General features: G+C 46.8%; 1 protein-coding gene across 1 annotated transcript; it reads left to right on the top strand.

Annotated features, from left to right (window-relative positions):
- The first annotated feature begins 7694 nt into the window (after nt 1-7694).
- wdcp (WD repeat and coiled coil containing) lies at nt 7695-11926 on the top strand. Its single transcript, XM_052099241.1, has 3 exons — nt 7695-9640; nt 10495-10615; nt 11422-11926. Exons 1-3 carry the CDS (start codon nt 7709-7711, stop codon nt 11592-11594), a joined length of 2226 nt encoding a protein of 741 aa, XP_051955201.1. The 5' UTR covers nt 7695-7708; the 3' UTR covers nt 11595-11926.
- Nucleotides 11927-11939: the final 13 nt, after the last annotated feature.

The raw sequence follows: 11939 nt of genomic DNA, 5'->3' as shown, positions 1-11939 counted from the left end.
CACGGAAGCTTGATCTCTGACCCACTTTCTGTAGTTCAGAATTTCTGCGGTTTGAATTTTAGAATATTGAATTTGGTGTTCTGAGTTTCTTCTTGATCTTGAAAACATGAAGCTATATTTTTTTAAAACGGGATATTTACAGTGTAAGAATTCAAAACCAAAAATTTGCTGTTTGAAAATACATCTTTATAAAATTGTGCCATAAAAAAAAACTATTAAATTTGGTTAAAAATGAAATGTCCAGGATTGGAGTTTTAAAAATTCGAATTCAATCCTATTTAAAATACAACATAATATTAAATTTGGCAAAATCACACTTATAATTCAAATTCAAAAGTCTGTCATTCAAATGTAGCCTACACAATTCTAATTCAAATAGTTTTGTCATAATTCTGGCTCCATAATAAAACAGCTAAACGCAGCGCAAGGAATTGAGCTGTAGGTGTCTCAATGTGCGTTTTCAACAGTTGTAGTTATTTTTAACTTGACACGGTGTCTAAAAAAAAACAACAGCAAGACGCACGTTCAAACAGTCCAACGATTGAAAAACAGCGCGGACGGTCTTGCGTGAACGCCCCAATAGAACTACTATTCCCAGAATGCCTTGCTTTGGTTCGCACTTCCGTTTGTGCGTGACTTCAAACATCTCCGCGGGGAAAAGTGACTCGTGCTCACAAGATTTTAATTTGAGTGTAGTTGCCATGGTTTCCTCTGTGTTGTGAATAGCATAATGTATATTAACGTTCAACGATTGAAAAACAGCGCGGACGGTCTTGCGTGAACGCCCCAATAGAACTACTATTCCCAGAATGCCTTGCTTTGGTTCGCACTTTTGTGCGTGACTTCAAACATCTCCGCGGGGAAACGTGACTCGTGCTCACAAGATTTTAATTTGAGTGTAGTTGCCATGGTTTCCTCTGTGTTGTGAATAGCATAATGTATATTAACTTTTAAAAATACTGGTGTCTGTGATTCTTTTTTATATATATTTTGTTTACTGTTGTCTGTTAGTTTGACAGCCATGAAAGGCTAGCATGTTGTGTGTTTCATTAAATTTGAATGCGGAAGATTTTCCCCAATGTCCCTTGCATAAAATCACCATGGTGACCATAGTTTTTATCCAAAATAATAATAGTTACTACAGTTATTGTTAATATTGTAATGTATTGTATTGTCATTTTTAAGAGAGTGGTGGGTAATCTGTTGGGTAATTGTGGGTAAGTTATTACAATTTTTAGTATAGTAGCCTAACTGTAGCAACTATGAAATCCATGGTTCTCTTACGAGAGGTTCTCTCGTATTGCGTAAGCTAGCTTACGCTACGGGAAAGATTAATCTTTTCTGAGATATTGAAGCCAAAAAATTATCCTTAATTTTTGTATCTATTGTCAACGCAGTGCGGCAGCTGCAGACCTTGAACGGGCTAGCTAGCGAGCTCATAGGTTTCTCTGCGGCAACTGCTGCAGCCTATAGACGAGCTTGGGCGAACTCGCATCCAATGAGAGGCGTCCGCGCGCTCACTGCATCAAAGCCCGCCAAAATGGGCGTGACTTGAGTGCATATAAGCGTAGTTCGTAGGCTGGAACCCTGATTTTCATCTCTTCAGCGAAGCTCTTCGCATTGCTGACCTGGAAGCCGCGTCGCCGTTCGAGGGGCATCAAGCAAGCGTGGACAGCGCTAGAAGAAGCCGGCCGTCTCAGCCACCTTCAGCCATCCTGCGAGCTACGCCATCCGACGACGTATCCTTTTATTCAGCAAGCTAGTTCTCACGAACTATTCACAAAAGAGTACGAGCGTCTTTTTCAAGATGCCTCGCTCCACTTGCGCCTCATGTCGCGCCCTTCTCAGCACAGGAGACCGCCACATCATCTGCGCTCTCTGCCTGGGACTGGGGCACGCAGAGCTCGCCCTCACCGATGGCGGATGCGATTTCTGCGAGGAGCTACCGATGTCGACCCTGCGGGCTCGACTCGAAGCGCTCAAAGCAGAAACCGCCGCGCCGCCTTACCTTCAGCCGCGCAGGAAGAAGCGCCGCTCACAAAGGCTGCCGGAAACTGTGGTTTAAGCGACTGCCTCGCCGGAGCCTCTCCCTCGAGCATCGCTTTCACCCTCCCCTGTTTTACAGATCCTACAAGCAGACCTTCTTCGGGAGTGGGATGAGAAAGGCAGGCACCCAGAGGCTGTTACTGATCTACGAAGCGCGACAGACCTCGCCCTTCGCGCTACCAAAGCTGCAGCCCAAGCTCTAGGGAAGTGCATGGCCTCGCTGACTGTGACCGAGAGACACTTGTGGCTAACACTAGCCGACATGGGAGAAGCAGAGCGCTCCACGTTCCTCAACGCACCGCTCTCTCCGACCGGTCTCTTTGGCTCCGCGGTGAGTGGCATTGTTGACCGCTTCTCAGAAGTCCAGAAAGCCACCCAAGCCATGAACCTCTTCCTGCCGCGTCGCGCTAGCTCCTCTGCAGGCCGCTCAAGTGATCAGCCTCCTGCACGAGCCTCTTCACAGTGCCCAGTTCAACAAACTCAGACTTCTCAGCGTCGACAGGGCGGCAGCCCTTGATCGCGCTCAGACAGCCGCCGCAGACCGCCGCCCCCCCGCGGGCCTCGATCTAAGGTAACGCTGAAACCCGAGCAGCCGAAGTCTTCCTAACTGTGTTGAACAAACGACGGCTCAGTCCCGCCGCGGCCGGCCCCCTGTCAGTCCCCTTCTCTCAGGCTACTGCAGTGGTGAATTTAGCAGCCAACAAGCCGGTGACACTGCCCGCTTGCCTGCAATCAAACGCCGTTTTCACGGCGACCCAAATAAATCTTGTAAAGAGCAAACATGTCTTATGTGTAGAAAATGTGCCCACAACCCAGTGTTCACCCCTACACACAAGCATAACACATCCCGCGCCCCTATCAGAGCACGCTCTCATAAAGCGGTTACGAACCGCTCGAGCTTCAGAGTCAATGAAGGCGCCCACAAATGCGTGCGCGCACCCATTCTCTGGCCGCTCTGTCACAGGACCAGCCCTATGTGTAGAAAATGTGCCCACAATCCAGTGTTCACCTCTACACACAAGCACTGCATGTCTCGTGTCCCCACCAGAGCACGCTCACATAAAGCGGTTACGAACCGCTCGAGCGCTAGAGTCAATAAAGGCACCCACGGATACGTGCGCGCGCCCATTCTCTGCCCGCTCTGTTACACGGTCAGCAAACATTCCTCTGTGTGTAAGTCCCGTGCCCATGACTATGCTTGCGCATCACATAACAGATGTGACTCTTTCCCCATTCATTCCAATCGGGAAGTCACTCACAAAACAGCCTGTTCATGCTGTCTGCGAGCAATCATGCATAAACACACTAAACGCGCTCACACATTTTGTTCAGCGCTCTGTGCGGCAATCAGAGCGAATTGGCCATTCACCCTCTAGCGTTACGCTTCAAAGCGTGGGAAGCTATTCCAGGGATATCCAAGTGGGTGTTAAGCACAATACAACAGGGCTATTTGCTACAGTTCGATCGCCGCCCTCCTCGCTTCAGAGCGCGGCTCGAAACCACTGTGAACACGGAAGCAGCGTGCATGCTTCGTTCAGAAATAGCAAGCCTTCTGTGCAAAAGGGCCATAGAGAAAGTGCCACCCTCTCTGAGCAAGTCGGGGCTTTACAGCCGTTATTTTCTTGTTCCCAAGAAAGACGGCGGCCTCAGACCCATATTAGATCTCAGGGTTTTGAACAAGGTGCTTGCAAAAAGACCGTTCAAAATGCTTACAATCAGGAAACTCCTCGCGCATGTGCGCCAGGGGGGACTGGTTTATTTCTCTCGATCTGAAAGATGCCTACTTTCAGATTCAGATAAATCCCCGTCACAGGCCATTCTTGAGATTCGCCTTCGACGGCCAGGTTTATCAATACACCGTCCTTCCATTCGGCCTGTCCTTAGCACCCCGTACTTTCACGAAGTGCATGGATGAGGCACTCGCACCCCTGCGGAGTCAGGGTTTGCGAATTTTGAACTATTTGGACGACTGGCTGATTATGGCACAGTCACATATGGAGCTTCTGTCTCACAGAGCAGTTCTCCTCAGCCATCTGAACAGTTTGGGTCTTGCAGTCAATTGGACCAAGAGCTCACTACAGCCCAGTCAGACAATTTCCTTCCTTGGAATAGAACTAGACTCCGTGGCAATGACGGCTCGCTTATCTACACAGCGCGCGCGCCGTGTTCAGCGACTAGCCGCATCTTTTCAGATGAACAGCCTCACGCCTCTGAAGAAATTCCAGAGAGTGCTAGGTTACATGGCCTCAGCCGCAGCAGTACTTCAGCTGGGTTTACTGCACATGCGCCCACTTCAGCATTGGCTAAACACCCGCGCATCTCGCCGGCTTGGGCCACAGGCCGCCAGCCCATCAAGGTGACTCAGACCTGTATTTCAGCTCTGCAGCCCTGGACAGTGGCCGAATGGTATCAGCGGGGAGTGACAATGGGAGCTGTATCTCGCCGAAAAGTCATCTCGACAGACGCGTCCAACACGGGTTGGGGCGCGGTCTGCGAGGGCTCTCCGGTTTTCGGCCTATGGTCAGTTCAGGAAAAGCTCCTTCACATAAATTGTCTGGAAATGATAGCGGTCGTGTACGCGCTCGTGCGCTTTCTCCCGGTCATTCAGGGTCACCACGTCCTGGTCCGTACGGACAACAGATCTGTGGTATCCTACCTAAACCGTCAGGGCGGTGTCAGATCCAGGAACCTATTCCATCTGACGAAACGCATACTGAGTTGGTCCCAGTGCCACCTGCGCTCGCTGAGGGCGACGCACGTGCCAGGCCACCTGAATGACGGCCCGGACAGACTGTCCAGAGACAATATTCCCCCAGGGGAATGGTCCCTGCACGCTCAAACAGTCCAGACGTTATGGCACCTATTCGGCAGAGCAGAGATAGACCTCTTTGCGTCCAAAGAGAACTCTCACTGCCCAATATTTTTCTCGAAAAGCGAGGACGCGCTGGCCCAGGACTGGCCCAGATGCCCGCTTTACGCCTTCCCTCCCGTCTCGCTATTGCCACAGGTAATGCAGAGGATCAGGGAAACGCGTCACTCGGTGCTCCTCATAGCCCGCGTTGGGAGAATCAGACATGGTTCCCGGAGCTTACGCCGCTGTCACTGACAGCGCCGTGGCCCATCTCAAGCTCGCGGCACAATCTGGCATCCCCACCCAGAGCGCTGGGCGCTGCATGCGTGGGTGATCAACGACTACCCGTCGCTCTGCCAGAAGGAGTAATAAACACATCATACACGCTAGAGCCCCTTCCACGAGAAGACTCTATGCGTCAAAATGGTCTGTGTTCTCAAAATGGTGCACCGACAGAGACCTGGACCCACGGACATGTGGGGTGTCGTCGCTGCTCGTATTTCTACAAGAGCTGCTGGATAAGGGCAGATCCCCATCCACGCTCAAAGTGTATGTGGCGGCCGTTGCGGCGTTCGCTGAACCCCTGCATGGCCAGTCATGGGGTAAAAACGAGCTGGTCATCCGCTTCCTCAGGGGAGCTAGAAGGATGAACCCCCCGCGCCCCCCATCGGTTCCTATCTGGGATCTTTATGTAATTCTCGAAACTATGAAAGCCCCCCCTTTCGAACCACTTCAATCCGTGGATTTGAAATACCTTTCACTCAAAACCGTTTTTCTGACTGCCCTGTCATCAGTCAAACGTGTGGGAGACCTTCACGCGCTGTCTGTCAGCGCTGCGTGTCTTGAGTTTGGACCAAGTGACTCCAAGGTCATTTTAAAGCCTAGACACGGCTATGTTCCCAAGGTGATCGGTACTCCTTTCAGAGCACAGGTCATTTCCCTATCGGCGCTGCCAGCACCCGATAGCAAACGCGACGCCAATCTCCTTTGCCCGGTCAGAGCACTGAGATTGTAAACTGCGCGCTCCGCCGCTTTCAGACGCTCTGAGCATCTTTTCGTTTCGTTCGGAGGGCGCACCAAAGGTCTCGCCGCCTCGAAACAGACACTATCTAGATGAATAGTGGACACTATTGCTGCTGCATACGCGTCAAAAGACCTGCCATGCCCGTTGGGCATTAGGGCTCACTCCACTAGAGGCATGGCATCCTCGTGGGCATGGTCCAGCGGGATTTCCATTCACGACATATGTGTGGCAGCGGGATGGACTTCCCCCTCCACCTTTGTCAGATTTTACAATATGGAAGTGCCCGCTCTGCAGGCAAAACTACTAGCGGTTTAATACGCTACAGCTCCGCTGGTGAGCTGCACTGATGGGACACATTCCACACAGACCGGCACCGCCGCTCTGTCGTTCCCTTCCCACTATGTGCTTATGTATTACACAATCAATGACCCGCATTCTTGCGGCCAAATATTATTTCCCCACTCATAAGGGCTCCCCGGGTCCCCCTTAATTCCCTGGGGCTCATACAGTGGATGCTTGGCGCGCACGGCGTTGACAATGGGTTCCCGTAGCGTAAGCTATTTTACGCAATACGAGAGAACCTCTCGTAAGAGAATGTATCGGTTACCTAACGTAACCTCGGTTCTCTCTAGATGAGGGAACGAGTATTGTGTAGCCGGCCGTGCTCGCGCCACGAGCGACTTTTCGCTTCAGTCAATGAAAACCAGGGTTCCAGCCTACGAACTACGCTTATATGCACTCAAGTCACGCCCATTTTGGCGGGCTTTGATGCAGTGAGCGCGCGGACGCCTCTCATTGGATGCGAGTTCGCCCAAGCTCGTCTATAGGCTGCAGCAGTTGCCGCAGAGCAACCTATGAGCTCGCTAGCTAACCCGCTCAAGGTCTGCAGCTGCCGCACTGCGTTGATAATGGATACAAAAATTAAGGATCATTTTTTGGCTTCAATATCTCAGAAAAGATGAATCTTTCCCGTAGCGTAAGCTAGCTTATGCAATACTCGTTCCCTCATCTAGAGAGAACCGAGGTTACGTTAGGTAACCGATACGTTACCATGGTAACCTTTTTTCCAGTTCTTATTTTGTGATCCCTTAAAAGTGACAGTTTTGTAATGTTCAGCCATTACATACATTATATTGTAATTTTGGTTTAATAAACTGACCTCTTTTACAAAATGGTATTCATTCCTATAAAATAACAATATTACGGTAACTATAGTTGTTACCGCTGTAAATCATAATACATCAATATGGGATGATCTCCTTCAAACAGTTTAAAATGGTTTCAGAATCTTTTTAACATTAGGCCTATGTTTAATTTATTTGTATTTATTTTCTTTACATTGGTGGCTTATATGAAGTTAACAAGTTTTATTGCAGCAACAGTTACTGTAATAACTATCGTATTTTGATGGTAGCTATGGTAACCTTTTGTAAGAGGTGTTTTTATGATCTCAACATCCGATGTTCAAAGTTACTTTTTTGTAATGCTTCGGATGTCCTTACACCTCTTGCATATCAGAGTTTTGTGGGGGTTTTTTACTTAGGACATGGAAAACAAAGTCAAATGACGTACCATCCAAACCTCAGAGGTTCTTATGACATTGGAGGTCATGTTAGACTAATCTGGTCATCCTCAAGTGGAGCCTCACTTTGGCCAATAGGATTAGAGAGAGGGAAGAGGCTTTACCTATTCTTGGAGTATGCAATGGCAGTCTTTTCCTACTCAAGCACAGAGTTGCATCTATCTCTCTTTGATTCAACTCAGCTTGATTTGTCTTTATTTGCTGTATGATCAAGAATATCATCTCCCTTTCCATTGGAGAAACTGACCCAAGCATGGAGTTAGGAAAAGCCAAGCTTCTGAGAACAGGCTTAAATACTCTGCACCAAGCCATTCACCCTGTGCATGGAATAGCATGGACGGACGGTAAACAGGTTTGTCTCACATCTTTGTATACGCTTGATGGCGAGCCCAAGTTTGGCGACACAAATGTTATTGGACAGTTTGAACATGTCTTGGGACTCTTTTGGGGGCCCCTGTGCTGTGCTGGATCCCCAGCTTTGCTTGCCGTACAGCATAAGAAGCATGTTACGGTATGGCAACTTCAGCTGAGCACTTTGGAACAGAATAAACTCTTGTGCACGCAAACTTGCGAGATGAGCGAACCGTTCCCACTATTATCCCAGGGATGTGTCTGGCATCCCAAAATGGACATTTTAGCTGTGTTGACGAAGCGAGACGCCTCTGTCCTGTTTTCTGTGCGGGTTGATAATCGTCGGGTGAAAGCCGACATTAAGGGCAGCGGTCTGATCCATTGTGCCTGTTGGACTAAAGATGGAACCCGACTTGTGGTTGCCATAGGTATCGCGTTGCACTCATACATTTGGAATGATATCCAAAAAAGCCTGGTGGCATGTTCCTTCTGCCCCGTTTTTGATGTTGGTGGCTATATCTGTGCCATTGAGTCCACCGATGATGCGCAAATCGCTGTAGCTACAGAACTTCCTCTTGATAAAATTTGCGGGCTCAATGCAGGCATCGCTTTTGACTTCCCGAACAACTCTGAACCATCACCGTCCTGCCAAGCTCCTGTCCTGACGGTGGATGCAGGCTATTATTTGGACTCTCGGAGGAGGTCGTGTGATTCTGAGCGTTCAGGACATGCCTCATCGCCCGGACCCATAGATCTAACCCACATTCTTGCCAAACACAGAAAATCAGACCCAAGCCCACTCATTCACTTAAGGCGGCGAGATCATTTGGCCGGGCCAGGTCAGGACTCATCGTATCTGATTTTGGTGACATACGAACGCAAGGTCACCACCACGAGAAAAGTCAGCATCCCTGGCATCCTAGTTCCGGACATCATTGCCTTTGACCCAAGTGGAAGCACCATGGCCGTGGCCTCGAACACTTGCAACATGATCCTGGTTTATTGCATCATGGATTCTTCCATGCCCAGTGTCCAACAGATCCAGCTGCAGAAAAATGAAAGGCCCAAAGGGGTGTGCTTTTTCACCAACAAGATGCTTCTCTTCATGATTGGCCGCCAGAAGTCCAATGATCCAGCTTTCCTCCCCTCCTCTAACACGGACAAGTACATCTTGAGACTGGTAACTAAGGAGCTGGTCTTCGACGAGGAAGCTGCAATCCCAGTGGTTCCCAAGCCAGAGTCGCCAAGCCAGCATCATGGGATTAGGCGGCATTCTGAGAATTTCTGCAAAGAGGACCGTCTATCAATAAAGGATCTAATTCTTCCAGGAGGCTCGGTAATTGCTTCACCAACAAGTAGGAGGAAACTAATTGATGAAGTTCGCAGCTCAGAGCTGAGCCCTGTGGCGAGCTCAGCTGACTTCTCGGACAGAGCTGTTTCCAGTGCCTCGTCTATAACTCTGGAAACCTATGACATGGATCACATCAGCCGAATGTCCACGCTAGCCGTAGCTGGCCAGGCCAGCCGTGATTCGATTCGACCATGTTCGCCCAGGTACGAGGCCTCGGAAAAACTGTACTCTGATGACACACCGCCAAAGAACAGCTACCAATCCAAAGACATGAACCTGGAGCAGCTAACACAGAATATGGAGAGGATATTCTCCCGTTTTGCAGACGTCCAGCAGTGCCTCTCAGAAATCAGAGACGTAACCCAAAATGGCAAGAAGATGACATGCAATTATCCATCTGCTTGTGAACCACAATATGTGCAAATAACATGTCGGGTATGAAATAATCTGTTATTTTCCCTTGTTCATTTGTACAATGAAATCTAAACTTTACTAAGGAAAGTCTACGAACTTTTGTTGTAGTAAAATAAAGACCAATATTATAGTACTGCTGCAACTATTTTGATAATTGGTTAATCTGAAAATTATTTGTCAATTATTCGAATAAATAAGGCTAATTTTATTTCTAGCATTGTATTTAAAGGGATGTTATTCCACCTCTTGTCCAATGATCTTCTTACAGGATGCAAATAAAAGGCTAATAAAAATGCAAGCTATATATTAAGCAAAACATATTTTTTGTGAAAATATAAAAGTTCCCATATAAGAGCACAGACCCAACCAACTTATGACTCTGGATGTCAATTTTCGTTGTTGGTTTGTCGATTAGTTGCAGCCATAATGTCGTCTTTTCCAAGTGAAGTAGTTTGTGCAGACTTTTGTAAGTTGGATTTATAAAAAGGGTTCCTTCATATTTCAGTGTTACCCAACACAGGAAAAAGAATAATAAGACCTGTGTTGTATTGGTGGGGGCTTGGCAGCTGTGGAAACTTCAACAGGCCAAATAGGGTCTTCCATATTGGTCCACTGTGGTTACTCTTAGTCAAGCCATCAGGCTCCTTATCATTCTGAAGCATCACACCAACTCATAATTCCTCTCACTCTTTTGAGTACAACACTTTGTCAGCAGATGTCAGATTGAGGTGACACTGATACTTGTCTTAGAAGACTGGTCATACTTAATCCATATTCCTTGATCACATGACCGTGTCTATTGCGAATTGTTCTTGATATGTACTCAAAGTGAGTCAAAAAGCCATTGTGTTCAACAAGTTTGTCTCTGTCTCCAGAAACAGTTGTCAGAGAATGTGTATACGGACGAAAGAAGACCTGTGCTGTTATGTGGGGGCCGGATCTGTCTACGTGTAGTGCAGGAACTCTTCGGCCTGACAGTTGTGGAAATGATGCATGGTATGTCTGAAAGAAAGTTTTAAGAGAAATGGTTGCCTGAATAATAATACTTAATTCCAAACTCTGCTGAGTGCAAGTAAAACTTCCTAACAGGCAATTCCACCACTTTAATCACCAATAGTATTTGTAAACGCATTTGCCAAAATCTCATTTTAATAAAGAGCAGATGGGATCTATTAATATTAAAGTGTGTGCAGATTCTCTTTTCCTTTGAGGACAGATAGTTTGGTGTGCTTTGGCTTCGTTTAATTGTCAATGGCAAAAATAGGAAGCGATAATGAGCTGCAATTGGATTTGAGGGGTTTAGTTTGAATCAGCTTACAGCCTTTTGTGTTGTGTGTCTCTGCTGCTTATATATGCTCAAACCGCTGTAACACTCACATTTATGCCAATACCTCTCGAATCGTTTCATCCCATAGGAAAAAAAAATACAAATGAGATCTCTTTAATATCTCAATTGGTTCTCCTATAGAGTAGTCATTATTAAGACTCTAGTAATCTTGCATATGTCCCTCTAGAGTTTCAGGAGAGATTTCAACTGTCTCAGACTGTGCTCAGATATCAAAGTTTGCAATCAAATCTCAGAGATTACAACACTCATTTATAGCTCTATACTCTTTACTGTATGTCTCATTTGTGTCTCCTCAGGAACCATTGGGGGAATATCAAAGACAGAGTTGATAATTCAATTAGACTTAACTTAAATCTCAATGAATGCTACTGAACTATGAAATTGCAACCTCTGAGCAATACATTTTCTTTGATTGATTTGTCAAATGATTCACTCTGATTTCTTCTTGTCACAGGTCCAATGTGGCTTGTCTTGGTAGCCGATGCAGATGGTTTTGTTCCACTTACATTTAAACACAAGGATGAACTCACAATCAGAAATGTGAAAAGGAAATCTCCTGTAAGACCACCCAGTGGCGTGGATGAATTACCCCCTGGAAGTCCACAGTCTCCCAATGCAGAGAAATGAAAACCCATATAATCTTTTCATAATGAAGAGAACTTTGATATATATATTTTTATATATGTTTTTTTGTTAGCTGGATATTGTGGCTGACACAAGAATAGGAAAGGTTATTTTCAGGGAATATTTCTCACTGAAATATTCACAGCTTTGATCTTTCCTGGATGTTGGTAGCTTTGTGTAATGTGACAGTTGTACAATAATATGTGAAATGTGAGGGCAGTTCTATTTTTTATTTTGCTGAAGAAATTCTTGGGTGCCTGCTTGATTGTGCTTAAATTAGTTTTAAACCTGTCCCATATTTTAGCAGGACAATAAAATTAAGATATAAATGGTAATAAAGGATATTCA

Source organism: Xyrauchen texanus, chromosome 30, assembly GCF_025860055.1.
Source record: "Xyrauchen texanus isolate HMW12.3.18 chromosome 30, RBS_HiC_50CHRs, whole genome shotgun sequence".
In the NCBI taxonomy this organism is placed as follows: domain Eukaryota; kingdom Metazoa; phylum Chordata; class Actinopteri; order Cypriniformes; family Catostomidae; genus Xyrauchen; species Xyrauchen texanus.
This window is presented reverse-complemented; position numbering and strand designations above follow the sequence as displayed.

Excerpts from the sequence above, each read along its gene's own strand:
- wdcp (XM_052099241.1), top strand. The coding sequence starts at position 7,709 with ATGATCAAGAATATCATCTCCCTTTCCATTGGAGAAACTGACCCAAGC. Across the intron at positions 9,641-10,494 it reads ATGTGCAAATAACATGTCGG|AAACAGTTGTCAGAGAATGT; the intron begins GTATGAAATAAT and ends CTCTGTCTCCAG. Across the intron at positions 10,616-11,421 it reads AGTTGTGGAAATGATGCATG|GTCCAATGTGGCTTGTCTTG; the intron begins GTATGTCTGAAA and ends TTCTTGTCACAG.